The sequence below is a fragment of the Cnephaeus nilssonii genome, assembly GCF_951640355.1.
Source record: "Cnephaeus nilssonii genome assembly, chromosome: 12".
NCBI lineage: Eukaryota > Metazoa > Chordata > Mammalia > Chiroptera > Vespertilionidae > Cnephaeus > Cnephaeus nilssonii.
The window spans coordinates 5031257-5052573 of record NC_137083.1 but is presented as its reverse complement, the minus strand read 5'-3'; the positions used below and the strand labels follow the sequence as shown (position 1 = coordinate 5052573).

At 48.2% G+C, this 21317-nt stretch overlaps 1 protein-coding gene across 4 annotated transcripts in view; it reads right to left on the bottom strand.

Annotated features, from left to right (window-relative positions):
• ELMO1 (engulfment and cell motility 1) overlaps positions 1-21317 on the bottom strand; it is a 403454-nt gene that overhangs the window by 301472 nt on the left and 80665 nt on the right. For all 4 annotated transcript variants that reach the window (XM_079786562.1, XM_079786563.1, XM_079786560.1 and 1 more), the window contains exons 3-4: positions 11646-11686; positions 10617-10689 (exon numbers count right to left, since the gene is read on the bottom strand). In XM_079786562.1, coding sequence (XP_079642688.1) covers positions 10617-10689; positions 11646-11686 — 114 coding nt within the window. The remainder of the gene's footprint in view (positions 1-10616; positions 10690-11645; positions 11687-21317) is intronic.

Below are 21317 nucleotides of genomic sequence, written 5' to 3'. Positions count from 1 at the left end.
CCCAGCTTCCAGCTCTCCTCCAACATGGCGCATCCAGACTAATCACAGGTCCGCAGTCCAAGCATCTGTGGTCAGGTTCCGCTTAAAACCCTCTGAGGGCTTCCCAGTGCTCTTAGCATGAGGTTCAAAACCCTGACCATGGCCTTCCCAGGCCTGGAAAACTGGGGCTGGTGCCAAATTCTCTAGCCACACATCCTGCCCATTTTAAGGGCCTCACCCCTCCACCCCCAACCTTTCCTCTTAGATTTCTGCTTAAATATCACCTTCTCCGGGCTCAATTAGGTCTGGACACTCACATTTGTCCTTAGTGGCACTTAGGGTTGTAACTGGTCAATACGGGGTGAACGCTGACTGTCCTTCTCCCCTTCTGGACTTGGGCATCACGAAGGTGGGAACTATCTCGAGCCCAGCACAGTGCTGGCACAGATGGGACGTCAGTACAAATTTCTTGAGTCAAATCCGCGCATTCTCAGCTTTTCTCCTCCTGGCGTGGCTGTTTGCTCTTGACAGCCCCCGCGACGGGCTGGGAGAGCCAGGGCCACAGCCTGTCCAGGAGGACCCAGGGCTCCCCGAGTCTGGGGACCGGCCCACAGGCAGCCGACAGGGTTCGAAGCATCCCTCCCTCACCGAAGTCAGGCTCAGTCCCAAGTCAGGGGAGAAAGGCCTCCGCCCCAGGCACAGGTGACCGGGCGTCCACTGAAGGAGTGCAGACCGCAGGCATGAGAAAGGGGGCAGAGGGGCCAGGGGACAGCAGGAGAGAAGCGGTCCACTGAAGGAGTGCAGACCGCAGGCATGAGAGAGGAGGCAGAGAGGGCCAGGGGACAGCAGGCATGAGAGAGGGGGCAGAGAGGGCCAGGGGACAGCAGGCATGAGAGAGGAGGCAGAGAGGGCCCGGGGACAGCAGGCATGAGAGAGGAGGCAGAGGGGCCCGGGGACAGCAGGAGAGAAGCGCTGGGAATCAGGAGAGCTGAAGGGACAGGGCAAGGGGAAAGCAGGCACCCCCTTCTTTGCCCATCCTGCCTGCTGAGAGCCAATCCTGGCGGCTCTGGCCAGGTCCACAGGGGGCAGCCGGGCTGGTCACACCTGGCGGGAGGTAGTTTGCTGAGGCAGCAACAGGGGCTCCTGTGGAACAAACGGAATCTTGCACCACCGGGAATGCGTCCCAGGACGTGGCCGGTCGGAAATTGACAAGGTCCCTGGGCTCACGTGACAGAGCCCGCCTGTCCTAGGGGGAGCTCTGTGATCAGAGTAACTAAGACCTGCATGGTGGCACGGGGTCAACTTCTAGTCCCAACTGGCTGGGGGCAGTAGGGAAGGGACCCCTGGCACCAGGCCACAGAGAGGCCCCTCCCAGGAGCCAGGGCAGGGCAGCTCCCGGGAGATGTGCCTCCACTTGTGCTGCATGTCGTTTGGTGGTGGTATGTGTGTGTGTGAGTGTGCGTGAGTGTGTGTGTGTGTGTGTGAGAGTGTGTGTGTGAGTGTGTGTGTGTGTGTGTGAGTGTGTGAGAGTGTGAGTGTGTGTGTGTGTGTGAGTGTGAGTGTGTGAGTGTGTGTGTGAGTGTGTGAGAGTGTGTGTGAGAGTGTGTGTGTGAGTGTGTGTGAGTGTGTGTGTGAGTGTGTGAGTGTGTGTGTGTGAGTGTGTGTGTGAATGTGTGTGTGTGAGTGTGTGTGTGAGTGTGTGTGTGTGAGTGTGTGTGAGTGTGTGTGTGTGTGAGTGTGTGTGTGTGTGAGAGTGTGTGTGTGAGTGTGTGTGTGAGTGTGTGTGTGAGTGTGTGTGTGTGTGAGTGTGTGTGTGTGTGTGTGTGTGTGTGTGAGTGTGTGAGTGTGTGAGTGTGTGTGTGAGTGTGTGTGTGAGTGAGTGTGTGTGTGTGTGAGTGTGTGTGTGTGTGACTTTAATCAGGGAAGAGCACACTCCTAACGTGCCTTCTTTAAACCACTGGCCGCTTGTATTTTTCCCTCTAATCCCCCTTGTAATGATGTTCAGTGTAATGATGCAAACATTTTCGACCCACGCCAGGGCGAAAACTAACACTACCCATGTGTTACATACGAGCGAACATGAAAGAAATATTTCAGCAAACGACACGCGGAGCATCCTCTGGTCTTTCTTTATTATAGTCCATTTTTAATGCTCTTTCAACCTACTTAACTGATTTTATACCCACTAGTAAATAATAACCTGCCGTTTGAAAAACACTACTATTACCTCTATGATCGTATAACTTATTATTTAAAAACAATTTTACACTTTTCAGATTATATTCAAAGTAGAAGACAATTCCCCAATCTTCCCGGTAACACCCCGGGCCCCACACTCTGAGCCACACTGAAGAGATGAGGGGCCCTGCGCTGCCTGGGCCTGAGGATCCTCACCAGGCAGAGGATACGAGCCCGGGGCGGTGCCCCGTCTCCTTCACCAGCAGCCCACCCCCCACACCAGAAAGGCGAGCTGGAAGCGGAAACATGCGGGCATCCACCTGGACTGTTTGCATCACAGAGCTCCTGAGACAGCCAGGAGACAGTCCTGCTCTCATCTTGTTTAGCGACCAACAGAGACACGCATCCTTGTGTCCTCTGACCCAGCCCCGAGGCACCCTCCACCGTCTCTGGTCAGAGCTGAGCTGCCCACACAGCGAGGGCCCAGTTCCCTTCCAGGTGGGAGAGAGGCTCTGGGGACACGTGTGCCCTTTGGGGGAATGTCTAAGGCATGTTACTTGGTTTGGCGATGCTGAACAATCGCGGTTACTGGGTCAAAGGTGTACCTAGAAGGCAATGCTTTTTGGAGGACTTAGAGGTGGTGAATGAGGACTGCCCACTGAGGAACCCAGGGAGGAAAGAGAAGAGGAAGGAAAGATAGATTTCCAACTCCAGCACCAGGCCCGGGGCCTGCCGTGACAGACTCGCGATGCAAAGCTCAGAAACGCCTGCCTGTCCGCAGCACAGCCCGGAGCACCGGTCGGGGCTCTGCAGGCAGACTTCCCGGTCCAGGCCCACGCTGTCGCCCACACCCTGAGCCGCAGCCGTGCCCTCTGCAACGTGGATTGTGGAACAATCAAACCTGGCCCACGGGCTCGCTGTGAAGATTCCAACACAACACGGTCCGCGGGGAGCACGTGGCTGAGCACTTGTCACATAGCGAGCCTCCACCAACTGCTCAGGGCCGTGGTCACCGCCCCCCCCCCCCCCCATTTCTCCCCCCGGCCTGCCCAGGTGCCTAAAGCTCCCAGAAGAGTGGTCTTTGAGGGAATACATTTCCCATTAGTCTCTCAGAATTCAGATCAGATACTATTCAAATTCAGCTAGCCTGCTCCAGGACCCTTCTGGACCCCCTTCTCTTCTAGTAGACCCCCCTTTTCCACAGGGGATACATTCCAAGACTCCCCAATGGATGCCTGAACCAAGGACAGTACCAAACCCTCTCTATGCTCTGTCTGTTTGTATAGACGCATACCTATGCTAGAGTTTAATGTATAAATTGAGCACAGTGAGAGATTAACAATAACTAATAGAACAATTATAACAATACTAGAGGCCCAGTGCATGAAATTTGTGCGCTGGCAGGGGGGGGGAGGGGGGTGTTCCTCAGCCCAGCCTGTACCCTCTCCAATCCGGGATTGCCGGCTCCTAACCACTCACCTGCCTGGCTACCTGATTGCCCCTAACCACTCTGCCTGCCAGCCTGATAGCCCCCTAACCACTCCCCTGCTGGCCTGATTGACACCTAACTGCTCCCCTGCCGGCCCAATAGCCCCCAACTGCCCTCCCCTGCAGGCCTGATCACCCCCAACTGCCCTCCCCTGCAGGACTGGTCACCCCCAACTGCCCTCCCCTGCTGGCCATCTTGTGACAATGTAGGGGCGGCCATCTTGTGGCGGCCAATTTGTGACAATGTGGGGGCAGCCATCTTGTGATGCAAGGGTGTGAGGGTCAATTTGCATATCATCTCTTTATTATATAGGATACTGTAAAAAATAGTTATGTGAGGGTGGCCATTTGCTCTCTCAGCAAGCTATCACAAATTTATTCTTCCTTTCCCACAGTTTCCAGGACAGAAGAGTCCTTCTTACCATAGCCACCTCAGCATGCGACTGTGCCCTTCCCTTATTAAGTTGAGAACTTCTACCTTTCACTTGAAGGAAGCACTTTCAGCTTCTCTGAGGCGTCTGAACTGCTGGCATCACTACTCTTGTGCCCTGGGGCTGTGATTAGGTAAAAGGACGGTGACTTGAGCCCAAGCATGGTGACACCTGATCTGATCATCGAGATGGCAAGCAGGTGACTAATGGGCGGAGAGCGAGGACCAGGGATGAGTCACATCCTAGGTGGGATGGAGCGGGACTGCATGAGACATCATCAGGCTTCTCAGAACAGCACACACATGAATACTTAGAACTGTCCTTCTCTGGGACTTTTCATGTAATATGTTCAGAGTGCGGCTGGCCATCGTAATGGAAGCCAAGGAGAAGGTTCCTGCCTCTCCTTCCTCAGAACCTGTGTCCATTCCAGGACCTGCTCCCCGCCTAGACCTGGAGATGCAGGGCATGGAGACTGGAACGTATTCTCCTCACTAAGCTCTTTGCGGAGCCCAGGGCTTGGGGCATGAGAGCTGAACTGAATTCCACGTAACTGATTAATCTCCTGACCCAGGGGGAAGTACCAGTCCCCAGGCATTGTGCACCCCTGTCTGCCCGGGGTTCTGGGGGGCTCGGGGCCTGTCTGGGAACTAAGAGCACCTAGGAAGTGAAAACTGCATAGAAGGGGTGCTCTTCAAACAACCCTACCTCTTCCCAAGGTCCCTGGGGCCAGCTTTGCAGAGAGGGCCTGGTCAGGCATGGTTACCGCTAATATCATAAAATGGGAATTCCTCATTGCCGAGGTAGATCGCATGAAGTAGGTCTTCACAGGGGGAAACCAAATGCCATTCTGAAATCGTGATAAAACTTCAAGGTCCACGGTGCCCAACCCGCTAATGACATCTCCCACCATGCCCTGCTCCTGGGAACTGTCTCCTGCGTGCTTAGCATTAAGGGCGGCAAGGCCATGTTCCTGTTTGCCTACAGGACTGCTATTGGTGCTCTAATACTCTCTGAGACCATTACATAATCCCCACGAAAGGCAAGTGAAAATCACTTGCTAGTCCCTATGAGTGGGAGATTGCCTGTTACACTTTCCTCCGCTAGCAGGGTCGCCTAAGACCATCGGAAAACACAGTTATTTACATTAGGATTCATAACAGTAGCAAAATTACAGTTATGAAGTAGCAACGAAAATAATTTTTATGGTTGGGGGGTCACCACAACATGAGGAACTGTATTAAAGGGTCGTGGCATTAGAAAGTTTGAGAACCACTGCTCTAAGGTATCCTCTTAAGGAATAAGGAAGCGACAGACTGAGGCTTGCAGCCAATGCTACAGGCTGTAACTTCCTGTCTTTGAGTTCTTGAGACAGTTACTGTCAGAACCACTGGCCTGGTGTCAGCAGACCAAGGGCATCGTAGCTATATCGGGGTCCAGGTGCTGGGAAGGAAGGAGTCAGGTGGTGGCACCTGGGTCCCAGCCTCAGTCTGACCATTGCCCATCCGAGTGACCTAAACAAGTTGTTGCCTACTCGCTCTCGGTCTCACATTCCTCACTGTAAAATGGAGAGAATACCCGCTTCATCAGACCAGAATGAGGACAGAGAACATCAATGCATATCCCTCTCCATCACAGAAGACAAATTCCACTGGAATATTTGAAGTTAACACGAGACCCACACAAGTAACCAAGTAGGACTACATCAAAGTAAAAACCTTCTGCACAGCAAAGGAAACCATGGACCAGAATGAAAAGGCAAGCTATGGAATGGGAGAGAGTGTGTACAAATGATATATATAACAAAGGGGTTAATATCCAAATTATATAAAGAACTCACAAGATTCAATAGCAAAACAACAAACAGTCCAATTTGAAAATGGACAGAGGAGCTAAATAGACATTTTTTGAAAGAAGGCATACAAATGATCAATGAGTATATGCAAATATGCTCAAGATCATTAATAATCAGGAAAATGCGTATTAAAGCCACAATGAGAGTTTATCTCACACGTGTTAGAATGACCATCATCAAAAAGGGGTGCGGGGGGAGAGAGAAAGAAAGAGAGAGTGTTGGTGAGGATGCAGAAAAGAAAGAGAGCCCTCTTGATGGGAATGTAAATTGGTGCAGCCACTATGGGAAACGGTATGAAAGCTCCTCAAAACAATCAAAAACACAACTAGCATGATGAACCAGAAACCCCACTCCCTGGGTATATACCCAAAGAAAATGGAAAGAGGTTACCAGAGAGAGATAAGCACCACCGTGTCCATGGCAGCACGGACAACAGCCCAGACACGGAAGCACCCAAAGTGGCTGTCCACAGATGGATGAGGAAAGACGTGGTATGTGTGTGCTCAATGGAATACTACTCAGCCCCGAGGGAGAAGGAAATCCTGCCATTTTCAACATCGTGGATGGACCCTGTGGGCATTATGCCAAGAGAGATAAGTCCCACATGGAAACACAAACAGTGCAGGGCATCACTTATATCTCAAATCTTAAAAACAAAGCCAAGCATGGAAACAGAGAGCAGATAAGTGGTTGCCATGGGCTGAGGGGCTGAGAGAGAGAGAGAGAGGTTGGGAGAAGGGTACAAACTTCAGCTGTAAGATGAATGAGGACGGAGGATGGTAACGTGAAATACGGTGGTTATGGTCGATAACACTGTAACATAGAACTGAAATTTGCTGAGAAAGGAGAACTTACATGTTCTCACCAAATAATAAATAAATAAATGAGGTGATGGATGTGCTAATTAAGTAGATGGGAGGAATCCTTTCAAAATGTGTAGGCATATCTAATTACCATGATGTACACTTTACCATGAACTTACAACTTTGTCAATTCTACCTCAATAAAGCTAAAAATACACAATTCACTTTTCATTTTTTATTCTCTCCCCCGCCCGCCCCCAGACATAACCCTGAGATACAAGTCTCTGGGGCAGAGTCTGAACCCGCGAATAGCTGAATCTTAACTTTCTCTAAGGCATTTGCATGCTACACTTCTGCTTAACGCTGCTTGACAACGTGACACTTTCCCCGCTGCACTGGAAGCGTGAGGCTGAGGGGCCAATAAGCAAATAAGGACAGTTACAGACAGGGGCTGGGCCAGGTGGGGAGAGTGGGAGCTCGGTCCATCGGCCACAACCTGTGTTGGCTTGCCGGGCCTGGAGAACTATTCTTCTTTAAAATGACAGGTCATATTTGATCTCTGGCAGAGGAAGGGAGACCACCTCGTACACAAGGGGGGATCAGTAACTAAGAACACACACAGCTTTCCAACATCAGTCACCAGTTACCATGGTGATGCAAGTATTACCTAACAACTCACTGGGCTGTAAGTGTCCAAGATTGTGCTAAATACATTGCTTGAAAAAATGGAAAATGGGCTCTCATTTTAGGAAAACTTGCAAGGAGCTAGCTGGACCTAACGGCAGACGGCAGCAGCCCAGGTTTGCCCCTGCAGACCCGGGATGGAGGCCCTGCCCTGCCCTGCAGTGCTGAGAGCTGTGGAACAGCTGCAGGGGAAAAGGCATGACGTCTTATTTACAAACAGAGTACTGGGAGGATGAGTCTCCTCATGCCTCAAACTCTTAGTTAAAGAACAATCCCTGCCCGGCTGGTGTGGCTCAGTGGTTGAGCATTTGAGCACTGACCCATGAACCAAGAGGTAACTGGTTAGATTCCTGGTCAGGGCTCATGCCCGGGGGCGTGCGGGAGGCAGCGATCAATGTTTCTCTCTCATTGAGGTTTCTATCTCCCTCTCCCTCTCCCTTCCTCTCTAAAATCAATAAAAAAATATATATATTTTTAAAGAATAATCTCTGCTGTCACTGGCCACTGAAGAGAGACAGATGGAATGGCAGACTTAGGTGTCAGTCCCTTTTATTTTATTTTAATTTAATTTAATTTAATTTTATAATGTTTATTGGTTTTAGAGAGGGAAGGAGAGGGATAGAGAGACAAAAACATCAACTACCTGCTGCACGCCCCCTACTAGGTGGAACCCGGGTATGTGGCCTGACTGGGAATTGAACCGTGACCTCCTGGTTCAGAAGCCGAAGCTTAACGACTGAGCCACGATGGCGGGGAGGTGGCAGTCCCTTTTAAAGTCAACATGAAGTACTCCCTCAAGCAGAACAATTTCCCAGAAAATGACTAGGATGCCCAATAAAATGATCATTTTCCTACTGTTCTGAGGAGTTTAAATTGGCTGAGTCTATGTTAATTTTGATTAGAACAAAAGCACAAATGTTGCATGAATTTTTTAATTTTTCCAAGAATCAGCTGCACACGAACACACTCCTAGGTTGAACTTAGTGCATGACTTCCGTTCACGGTGCACAGAGCCCAACTCTTCGGAAGAGTGGCCCAGGGCACAGGTCCTCCAGGTGGTCCCTGGGTGCCTGCACCAGAATCCCAGGAGGGCTCTCTGCATGCAAAACCCAGGGCCACATCCCAGGCCTGCTCCATCTGAGTTGCCCAGGTTGGGGTCTAAAAGTCTATATTTTTAAAAGTTTCTCCCTGGGATGCTATGTTCTCTAGTCTGAGAATCCTGTCCTTAGGAATCTCCAATGAACTCCAGTCCCCCGACAATGGTGACAGAAGACAGGACAGCCACCAGGGGACACAGGCCGAGAGAGGTTAATCAAAGGCAGGGCTCTGTGTGACTCAGCGGCTGTGGACTACAACCCAGGGTAAAAGACCAGCACAAACCCATGTATTATATGTGTGTGTGCGTGAGACACAAGTATTTCACAAGCTATGCAGGTGATACACTCCAACCTCGTCTATCTACTCTATTCCAATTTTTAATACTATTACAATGAACTGAAGTGATCTCACTATCCACTAACTGGTGATGTTTGCAAAACCCTACTATAACTTCGACTGTCCTATAATTTTATCACTTAATAATTTTTACACTTTTTCATATTATACCTCAATGAGTAGAAAACCATCCAATCTTTTCCAATGATACCCCGAAGTCACAATATATTAGTTGCCTTTAAAAGGCGAACCAAGTTGAAATGAGAGAGTCTTCTGCTTAAGGCGATCAACAGCAACACATTTCCCTGCTAGCATTGACCTTTACTTATCTCCTCTTTATCTTACAAAGAGCAGCATGCAGATTATATGAAGGCAGGATAAGAGAAATGAAAAATAGTAAGAAAAAGAAGCATGAGGACAGGGAACTAAGTGTCTGTGGAGTGAGTCAAAGGAACAAGTCACATTAACAACACGGCAGGAGGTCTAGTCCCGGTGTTAACTCTCAGCATTGGCAGCCAGGATGACAAGGAAAGCACAGGAGTTATGAAAATTCCAGTGTGCGTCTGGACAGAACAAGGCAATTTCTGGAAGCATTTCCAGGCTGTGGCTACACCCCTACACCCCTACACACACTCCTCATGTAAAGTGAGCAGTCACAGTGGGCTTAAGGCCCATTTCTGCATCCACCTTCCACCACCACTTGACTTGTGGGTAAACCTGGGGTTACTCTAGGGACCCCTGACGGAGGAACAAAGCCTGGAGCCAGAGGTCACCCCAATCTTCCTCCTCCCAGAGCATTCTTCCTCCTCCCAGAGCACTTTCCATTTACTTCTGTCCCCACGCTGCCCACCTCGCTGTGGTGAAAACTTTTCACGGACTGCCCCTCCTCCCCGCCGACAGCATCGGGTTGTATGTTCCACGAGGACCATGTTGGCTCCTTGCATCTCAGTGGCTGCTCCATAAAACCGAGCTGGATGCTCAACTCCTTTAGCGACCCCCCAGGAAAAATGATGGAAGCCCAAAGATGTGGACTTGCTTCTGGATTCTCTCGGTCACTACCCCCGAGATGCTGACCAAGCCATTGGGCTTTTTTGATTCAGTCCCTTGTCAACAAAAGCCAATGTGTGTGCATCATGGGTGAGTCTCAAGGAAGAAATCAACAAACAGATGTAACAAGCCTGGCCCACTTCCGGGAATCCAATAGGTTCTGAAGGAAGGTCAGTTTTCCCTTCTCCTGATTTCCTGAGCTGCCAGAGCCCCTGTAGTCTTCACAACCCCTCCCCTTCTCCTCCAAGCCTCCCACAGCATAAACATCACCCAAGAAGAAAGCAGGGCTCCCCAAAGCCACAGAACACTCCGAGCCTGCACAACGCCAGCTTAAAAAAGTTCTTGTCATTGTTTCAACCACTTGAAGAGGGCTTAGACATTGCTGGGGGAAATGTCCGTGAAAGGGAGCTAGACTGTCATCCAGGGTCCCATTAATGCTTCAACCACGCAATGAGAGAGAAAATGAGTCAATTCGCTGTTAGAAGGCAAGTGTAGTTGCTAACACAGGACAGGGAGACCTATTTGGTCTTCATTCTTGGATGGGCTAAATGCTGCCTGGTTAGCACTGACGGGGCAGCTCTTTGCTGTGCACACTCCACTTCGTGGAGGGCCAATGTGAAATGTAGGCCAGCACATCTGGTCCTGAGCAGAGGAAACGTCACTCATGTTTTAACTTCCTTAAAGGCTAACTGTCCCGGATTCAATCCCGGGGGGACCTACCTTTTCCGTGATGTAGAAGTTTGAGCTGTCGGCATGCTGCAGAGCAAAGTACTCGTGGTTGGCCAGGGACCACCTGAAAATATAAGCATAAACTGGTCAGAAAACCAGTGAACGGTCACTTTAATTGTTAGTTTGGTAGAGGTAGATGAATTAAACACCCTATCATGTACCCCACAATGCAGTTCCTAATTCCAAATGAGATCAGCCCACCTGTCACCCTAAGACCCGTTCTTCCCCCCCGAGGCCCGTCCAGGTTTCATTCCAAGCCTCCTGCTCGCTGCAGCACTGCTTCTTCATGGCTTTGGGCAGGGGTGATATTTAAATATAAAGTTACATTCCTCCCTATTTTGAAGGTGTGGAGCAGAGACGGGGAAACAAAGGAAATTAATGCAATTTAAGCTTTTGATAACTGCTGCGTTTCGATTGCCTCTGCATTCTCCATCCCCAATCACTCTGGCTTGCTGCAAATTGGAACATTCTAGTGAAGTATCCTGGGTCTTAAGTAAATCCCAGGTACCCTCTAGCCACAGTTCTGCTTTAACAGAGAAAAACACACAAGCAACTAGTAATGTGTTTTCCGCTGACTGTGTGCGCGGCCAAAGAGACGTGGGAAAGCGGGTTGTTGTGACGCCACGTGGCAGCAGAGTAGCCACTGACTTGTTGAATGATTTCCTCCTCCACGGGGACCTGCGTGGTCCTCCACTGATACCCAATGGAGTGAGCATTTAACTCTGAACGTTAGACTGCGCCCTGTGAGACGGATGGATGAGCACAACCTCTCACAATAAATAGAGCTCCCCACCCCCCGCCTGAGTACCCACACTGGCCAGCTCACACCTTCTCGTTGAGGAACAACGGTAACTTCTCGGTGGAGAGAGGCATGCACATCTTACATGGGCATTCTGGGTGTCTTTGGGCAGATCGAGGGGTGACTGATGAGTGCTATCTGACCATCACACGGGAATATTCTATTTGCCCCTCAAGTTGTGGCTGGAGCCCCTCAGGTGAATCCTGAGTAACAACACTCACCCGTCACAGACTTCCTTTATTATCGCAGACAGCGGTTTTTTCTGCAAAATAGCAAAAAAGGAAATACTGTTAGTTTCATTTCATCATTTTAAATGTTTAAAAAAGGAGAAGCAGAAGGCGAGTGGAGATCTCTAACCAAGGAGACTTTCCACTTGCTGTTCTTGGTTGTTCTGAAGAAGCCGTTGCTGTTCTCAAGGTAATCACCTAGCCGCCATCACCGCCAAATATGCTGAGGACTGATGACCCTGGTGGCACTTTCCTCTATTTAATAGTATTAGCTGAACAAAATATACATCATCTGCAACTCAGCCACATGAAAATCAGGGTGAGAACACAGCTTGGTGCGAAGATCTCAGAAGCAACGCAGGCCCGCAAGGTCAATGACAACCAGAACTCCTCGGAGGCCATGGGTCGGGCTACCAGCAGCCTGCATGTACGCAAACAAGCACGGACTCATGATATTTTCATGGAACATGTGGCATATGAAATAGGAGGTATTGTGAAATTTTTCCTTCCGAGCGCACAGAATTCTTTCCATATCCGTGGCACTGACAAACGCCAATCACGCAGCAACTTGAGCTGGGCACACTTGAGTAATGGGACCAAGCATGTGCCCTGGTGTCAACTGGCAGCTGGCACAGCTGGTCCCCCTGCCTAGCAGCCACAGCTGTGCTCTGCCCGCCTCCAGATGGAAGGAATGCGGGGAGGCACACAGCTTGCCCAGATATGTGGAAACACTTTCTGTTTTGGATGCAAACAGACCCTGTCTGTCTCCTGGGGTGATAACCAAAAGAACGAGTCACAGACCAAAAACAAATGGGGAAGAGAAATCAAAGAATTATACATGTGGTCCAAGATTTTCAGATACACCATGAAAATCTGTCTACATATGAATAAGTTTTAGTCCCTTTCCTCTGAGGGCAAAGTGGTGTGGAGAAAGGACTTCGGAGCCAAGCAGGACCAGTTCCAATCCTAGCTCGTCAACTTGCCTGCAGTGGGACCTACAACTTCCTTCATTTGCTGAACCTCAAACTACTTTATCTGTAAAATGGGCATAGGACCTACTCACTCCATGGGGCTGTGATATAATTAACTCAAATTAAATTACATTAGAATTAACACAAAGGGCAAAGGACACAAGAAAAGGTTCGAGTTCTGGCTTCCTTGGCCTCTCATGTCACTAGAAGAACATTTCCTTCTTGCACCTTTATCCTTGGACACAATGCTACCGTATCCACCTTCCTGTGAATTCTGAACACTGTAGTCCTTTCTAAGGCCCTCCAGCCCCTGCCCAGAGCTCCAACTCTGTCCTCAGTGTTGCTCCAATGACCCCCTCCCACTGCAGGTCCAGCCTCTATGACTGAGTGTTCAAAATGATGTCTGCCGACAACTATGAACAAGTGGGGGAAAGAAAGACCTAGAACTGGGGAGTGGAAAGATGGTGGGATATTCTTGCCATCCTGAGTTGGTCTCCTTTAGAATAAGATTAGAAATAGGGATCAGGGTCTACCACGAAGTTACATATCACATTAGACCGAGGCCTTTGCGAACACTTGTCCATGGATTTAGCTGTAAGTTAAGGGGCAAACCAAATGAATAAATAACTGTAGGAACAAAACTTCTCTCGTAAGACAAAGATTTTGACCTTTCAGTATTTCATGAAGACCAATCGGTCTCTGAGACCCCTAATCTCACTTCTTGCACCCTCCAAACTGAAACATAAGTAACAGAGCTGGATTTCAGCCTTAAATGACATTGAAACAACAGATCAGGCCAAGGAAGTGTTGCTATGGAGGTAGGAAAAGGCACCTAACATCACAGCTCCTGGAATCTGACTTCCCAGTTGAGGGCTCTAGAGGAACTTCTGGGATTTTAATTCAGGTCCGATTCATAGACCCAGAATCAAATTTGAAAAGACAGAAGCCTGTGGACTTCTAGAACGATTACATCTAGGACATTCTGAAGATGGATAGAAGGAAGGAGTAAAGACCATGGAAAAACCAAGCTTAAAGATTTACTAGAGAAAGATTAAAGAACAACTCTTAAACCACAGACAAAAGGAATCACAGTTAACAACATGACACACCCATTATGCGGCCTCACCTATCGAGATGACGACATGTGAGGATGAGGCTGGTCCCATGGGCCACTTCCTGCACCTGTCCCCTCCATTCTTCTACCTGCTCCAAGGAAACATCAGCTTCCACCACGCAAACCTAGTTCCAGTGACTTTCAGTGCTCATCTCCCTTCATCCGTCCATCTTATTTGACAACATTACTACCACCTTCTCTTTGACACCCTCTTTCCAGCGCTTGTGTTGTATTTCCTTCATTTTCCTATACTTATAACCAATTCAACAAAATCCAAGAGATACTTCCTTGTTTCTCTTTGCTCCATATTTCTGTTCTTGTGTCTTCTGCTTTGACTTAATCGGTCAGTTCCTCACTCACTGCAACTGCCCTAAATCTATTCTGGTCCCAGAACCCTCTCTTGCAAATCTTTGACAGCTTGTTAAACAAAGCATTTTAACTCTCCTTCAGGCATCTTATTTAAATATAAAACAAAACTCAGCACTCTCACCACGCACTACCCATCACTCTACCCTAACATAGCGTGCCCCCAAAGCCCTTCACCCCCACCATGACGTCCGTCTTGTTGGAACTCCACTGGGGCCAGGGGCATTATTACCTTTATTTTCTTAATCTCCAGGTCGAATTGTTTACAAGGTTGTGTAGCATTTTCCTCTGTGATGCTCACATTATTACTTCTCTCCTCCTAACTACCCTTCTAAAGGCCCGATGCCCCTCATTCCAACTCCTGCTATCGGATGAATCGTTCCCTAATCCCGTCATCCTTAGTCCTGCTTCCCCAGCCCCAGCGCCTTTCCTGAGGACCAGCCCATCATTACTAACCACTTGCCCTGCGTGTCCCATCAAATGCTCCACTGGCATATCAACCTGATTCCTACCTTCCATTAGCTCCTCCTTTTGGCAATTCTTCCATGTACGTTTCCAGAGGACCTGCCTTCTCCTTTTCTTTGCCCTATTCTGTGACGGTCAGGTTTACAAGACACTGAGGCTCATCCTAATTCCTCCACGCTCTCTCTCCTTTGTCCTTTCCAGACCTTATCCCCACCTTTGTTAAGAACTCGCCTCGGGATCCCATCACCAGACCCCTGCAAAGGAATCTACACATCTCCAAGTTTCTTTCTTCCCAACCCTCACTTTAACTGTAATCAGGCAAAATTAGAGCTTCCCCTCAAACTTTGCTCATGTCAGTCTTTTGCTCCAATATCCTCCATAGATCCCCAATGACCACCATCTACATAGTGTGTGTGTGTATTCCATACTTTCACTTTATTCACTGTATTTGCTGAAATGTCCCTCTCTTCTTCCTGCTCCATCTCTAGCAATGAACTCTACCTATCCTAAATATCCATGTCAAAGCCACCTCCTCTAAGCATATGTCCCTGGTCTCTCCAGAGAGAGAGACCAAGCCTCTTTTTAGGAAGTACTCCCAAGGACTTCTGTACCTCTTGTACCTTCTTGTCTCTGAGAACACAACATCTTAATGCATCTTTGCACCTTCACTCGGTACTAGTTCCCACAGTGCATAGGTGCCAATAGGATCCAAGAGACTCAATACACTCCTGCTAAATGGGAAATCCACACACTAACTTTCCTTTACAAAAAAAAAAGGCTTGAGTATAAAGCCAACTATTTGGAAGGACAGCCTGGATTCATCAGTACTCCATGCCCCACGTCCTACCACACCAGCCACTGCTGGGCTGGAGGCAGCTGCTGGCTCTAAACTGGTGGATGTGTGAGGGCTGTCGCTGCTGCCTGCACAGACCTCTCACCAAGGGGTTGTGTGATTCACGACCTGGAAGAGCCCTGAGCGAGGCAGCTGATGGAGAGTGTAATTCAACAGGTGATAAAACAGGTACCAATCAACTGTCCCCATGCCTCAGCAAGGCCACACAGGTGATCAGCACAACTTCCATAGCAGGGACTGAACCAGATACCCCAACAGAAAACACTTCTGGAATCAATGCCCATAGAGAGCCCTCGGTGAGACAGGAGCTCTGCGACTGACCCCACTCCCAGCCCGGCCCTGGCTCTGCCAAGCTCTGCTTCCCGTTTGCTGGGTTACACAGGATGCGCCCACCTGCCCGGATCCCTAGGACACAGGAGCAGTGACGGGGCCACAGCTTGATAGCTTCCGGCAGGCCCGCTGAACGAGTTCCCTTCCACCTCACTGAGAAAACGGCCAGGAGAAAAGGAAATCTGGTCTAAAAGGATGAAAACTGGTTTTTCTCCTGTGACTCCACAAACCCTAAAGGAACAAAAAATAAAATTCTATCCTCTATTTGAATATATCTGGATTTAGGATACTGAGGCAAAATTATTTTAACTGCCTATGTTTTCTTAACTTATAAACATTGTAACTAAATTCCTTCAGATTTTTGTGTTTTTTTCTTTGTTTTTGTGGGGGTGTTTTTAATTGAATTTATTAGGGTGATATTGGTTAATAAAATTATATAGGCTTCAGGGGTACGATTCTATAACACATCATCTGTGCTCACCACCCCAAGTCAAGTCTCCTTCCATCACCACTTATCCCCTCTTTACCCTCTCCTACCTGCTTTGAAGGTCAAGATTACTCTCTAGGACTTCCGGTGAGCTGAAATGGGAAAAGCTGGCTTTAAAGGTAACCAGGAGGCTGGACAGCTGTCATAGATGTCTGTGTGCACGGGATCAGGGACTGTGTGCATGTTAGACACAAACGCATTCTCTTCCCTGTTCCCTTAGGCAATATAGGAGAGCACTTCTTCACTTTATAAAAACTTTAATGTCAGCGGAAATATTTTTATTTGTCAAGCAAAGTATGCATTTCCATACAAATTGTTGGCAAAGCACCACGTGCCAACAGTTATGTTCACGGAGTAGCTCTTTTTGTTGTTTTGTTCTTTTTGTTGATTTATTCATCACTTTTTATTTTAACTTTTTTTTCCAAAATAATTCCTTTATTTACCTTAATTTACCAAAAACAGTAAGAAAGCACAAAAAGATTTTTCTAGCTCCTTACACAAAACCAGCTAGTTTCCCGAGAATGGTCGAGTTCCCCAGGAATTCATTTTTCATCTGTGTCTCCGGCAACACACTCCTCTCTCTATTCCTCGGGGTGGGTGCTGGCCCTTTGCCGTCCCCTCCGCCCTCTCCCTTGACTTTAATGAAATGCCCGCCTCACAAATTCCTGCATCCACGCCTCCCACTCCGACCCTGTCCGGCCCTGCACTTCCAGCAAGTCCTGGCGTGAATCCACGTGGGTGCCCTCCTCCCCTTCCAGCTCAACACTTCATCCTCTTCCTCATAAAAGAGGCCCTCCTCTCGCCTCCCTCTCACTGTTGAATAAAAGATTGATCACTCGCCCACCCAAGCACATGGTTCCTTTAAGACATGAGAGACACCCAGGAAGAAACTTAGGAGGCGGTGAGTCCAGCCTGCCATGAGGCTCCCTCCCTGGGGATGGCCCAGCTGTCGTCCCTCATCATTCCCCCGCACCTCACACTCCCCCCACCTGCTCCCGTCATAATGAACTCAGTTCCTATTTAAACACCTGCTGCTGTCTGTTGGCCAAGGCTTGGGGACTTCACCCAGCGTGAATGCGCACCTCGGAGCCGGAGCCCTCACGTCCATTGCTGCCCCCACTTCTGCCCTGGCACCGGCCCGTGGAGCCAGTAGCACCCCCATCCCGATGTGTTAACAACTATGGATTGTGGGCTGATGTTCTTGCTTCTGACATCCACGTCTCAGGCCCACGGCTGCCCTCAAATGGGCATCACCCAGCAAAGCAAGCCTGGCTTCGTTAAAAGCGTGTTCATTTCAAATGTTCTTAATGACATGGGGGACACTAATGCTTAGGAGATGACGCTAAGTGAATGGACCCCAGAAAAGCATTGAGAATGCTTAATTTTTATCAACTACTGGCTTCTCTCTCTCTTTCCTCAACCGTGAGCTCTTGAACAACTTTGGAAAATGACTTCCTCGGACTGAACCTCGAGGTCTGCAGGCCCTGACGTTGTAACCTTAGGCTCATCACTCCTGCTCACAAAGCTCCACGTCCTTCTAGGCTGTGTCTCGCATACTGTAGTGAAGATCGAGATGGCATGTGCCAGACCCTGGAAACAGAGCCTGGTACACAGCAGGGCACTGGACAGAGCTTACCTATGCACAGGTAATAAATACCTGGTGGATACTTTGCAGGTATATTTTTCAAAAGTTGGTTGAAAACATTAAATAAGTGACTAAAGTAGCCAATTCCTCCTTCTTGCTTGAGTGACTCCAGCCCCCAGTGCTGCCTTTGGCATTTATCACATCCTGTTCTTTATTCTCCAGCTCATTTTCCTTTCTTTTTTTATAAAATATATTTTTATTGATTTTAGAGAAAGGAAGGGAGAGGGATAAAGAAATAGAAACACTGATTGGCTGCCTCTTGCATGCCCCCTATTGGGGATCGAGCCCACAATCTGGGCATGTGCCCTGACCGGGAATTGAACCATGACTTCTTGGTTCACGGCCCAACGCTCAACAACGGAGCCACATGGGCCTGGTTCATTCTCCTTTCTTTTGACAACTACTGGTAGATTCTACTTCCTTCGGGGCAGAGACTGCCACTGAGACTCCTCTGCCCAGCCAGGTGAGTGGCTGGCTGCTAGGCGCCCGCAAGGCCAACAATGAATGAATAATGTTTAAGAACACGTCTTCTCTTTTCAGACTTCTAGCTTCGTTCCCCCTCTCCTGGTCTCTTCCCACCTGCCAGCAAAGCTCAGGAAGGGGCTAAAGGAGCACAGCCAGAGGAAGACAGGTGCCCCCGGGTCCCCACCACGCACCTGCCCTCCGCAGACCAGCATCACACAGCCCTCCCACTGCAAACTGCTTTCCACAGAGACTCACAGCTTCTGGTCCTGGACTATGAAAAAGGCTTTCTCCGGTCCTTGCAAAGCACGTGACGGATGCACTGTTCTGCCACCCTGAGGGGCGCAGCACAGCACTGGGATTTCACTCTGCTTTTCCAGATGGAGAGAGAGAAAGGAAGAAAAGAAACTGGTTTCCATGAGTCGGGACACCTCTGAGAGGGATGTGTATGCTCACTACGATTTAGCCTAGACTGTGACTGAGAGCACCCTGAATGCACGATGACCCACCTGGTTCCTGCCGGTGCCTCCAGACATCGTGTCAGTGACACCAGCCATCTTACGGCTCAACTCCTCCTCCGAGGAGCCCGCTGACAACTTCCCATGCTTCCGAGCCACAGCCCTCTAGATGGAGGAACCTGATGCGTTCTGAGAACTGTGTGCGCAATCTCTGTTTTTCTAATAGAGGCCTGAGTTATCCGAAAGATAATGACAAAACCACGCTTTCCTGAGGCAAATTCAGCTGGTTCTTGGAAAGACGTTGGTTGACAACAGTTCCACAGTGAATCACTGACACAGGATTTCCGTGATTGTCAAAAATGACAAAGGGCTCAGCGACGTCTCCCAAGCCGGAACACCAAGGATCACGGTAATTTTAAAAATTGAAAGATGACAGGCTGTGCCACCTTTTTTTTGACAAATGATGGCTCATGTCAAAATGGTTTACTAAAAATGACATGTTTCAGCTTCATCAAACTAATGAAATACTAGATTTTAGCAAGATCAAGTACAATCTTTGTGTCATAAAAATTGCTGGACTGTGCAAATGAGAAAGACATAAATAATTAGCAGTTTCATGTATTAGTGCAGCGATTTTCAACTGGTGTGCTGCAGGAATCTTTAAACATACAACAACTGACTACTTAGTCAAGGACACTGACTTCTTTTCCCTTAGATTGTCAAATAAAAATATGACAACATGCCAACACAACAATAGCCATGTGGTGTGAATGAGTCAAAATTATAACCATTTTTTGGTCAGATTGGCAAAAAATATATTTTTTGGTGTCCCGCAGAATTTTAACAATTAGTTTATGTGTGCCCTGAGATGAAAAAGGTTGAAAATCACCATATTAGTGGATTAAAGACAAGTAGACACATCTTTCTCTTTTAGATATCAGATATACTTCCACTCAGAAAAAATGGTATTTCCATTCAACTGAAGAGATAGTGCAATTTCAGAAAATGTCAAAATTAGATAGACAACGTGTGTAAAAACACTAATATCAAATTATCTTTTGTGTTCTTCTTCCTAGTCCTTGGCTATTTCATATTGTCCCAAGGTCAATGTTGTCAGGGACATAAGGTACAAAATTTTCCCCGAAATGTCAATATCTTGGGTAGCTACAGCCACCGATTTCCTCATTCCTGCATCCCTCTCCACCTTCCTGATGTCAGCCTTTGCCAGGAAGCGCTCCCAGATGACTCGAGACCAGCTGACATGCCATTCTCCTCCACCCACCCCACCCTGCAGTCAGCGTCCTTTTCCATGAGGAAATGAGCGACTCACACTGTGAATGAATTCAGATCTTATGGGCCTCTTCCCTGCACTCAAGGGAAATAATCTTGTTAGTTATTTGCCTCTAGTTCATATGTGGAAGGTTAACCATATATATATATGAACATACATATCCCTTCTCAGAGGTGTCCTGACTTGTGGAAACCAGTTTCTTTTCTTTCTGGGCTTACACTTCTCACAACTGCTGTGCAGAATATGTTCAATGATCATATATATATGATTTAAAATTAAAATGTCAGACTGGCTGAGTAGGATAAACAAGTGATTGTGGACTGTGGACTCTGATAGATAGGGGATTATCAGACCAGGTGAGGAGATATGAGAAAGCCAGATAAGTTCTGAAGGCAAATTAGGGTTGAGATTCAATTTAAACACAAGATCATGAGGGTTTATTAACTGCAAAGAAGCTGAGATTGGATGTAGCACAGCAATCAAAAGAATGCTGAGAACTGCTGGCCAAGAGAGCATTAAGAAGTGAGTTCCATTTTTAATTTAGTTTTTTCCCCCTTATACTTCCTGTCTCTTAGCCATGGAGCTGGTTTACTTGACTGTGATGGATGCATTAATGCCAACTCAGCCTTCTTTCTTCAGTGGTAATGGATGTGCTGAGATAACTTTCAGCAAGCAGTGAAGGGACATGGCTTCCAAGTCTCAAATACCTATCCCCTGGGTGTGACGATGGCAACCCGAGCCTGAACCACAGCCTAGCCCTAGCAGAATGAAAAAACAGGCTCTTCCAGGGGAGGCAGAATATGCAAACAGTGGCCACAACCTCATGCACTTTCTCAAAACTCCCTTACCTTTGACAGGTCATCAACCCAGACTTTTATTGCCCATTTCCACTTGGCCAGCTCTTCGGATAATAACAACAGTAATAGCAGCTAGTTATTGAGTGACTACCAGAGAGCCATTTCTCAGTGTACTTTACAAATGAGAAAACCGTATGAAGATCTCAAGACGTCAAGTGACTTGCTCAAAGCCTCATACACACGTGACAAAGCCAGAATTTGAACCCAGACCTATATAATCCTAGACCTTTCCTCTTTAACCCGGCCTCAGCTCCATAGTCCTGGCAACCAGGAACAACAAGCCCAAGTGCCCGGAGAGAAAAGCTGCAGGGAAGGGCACTAGACTTCGGGGTATCTTGGTTGCTGGCACAAAGTGATGTTTTGATTG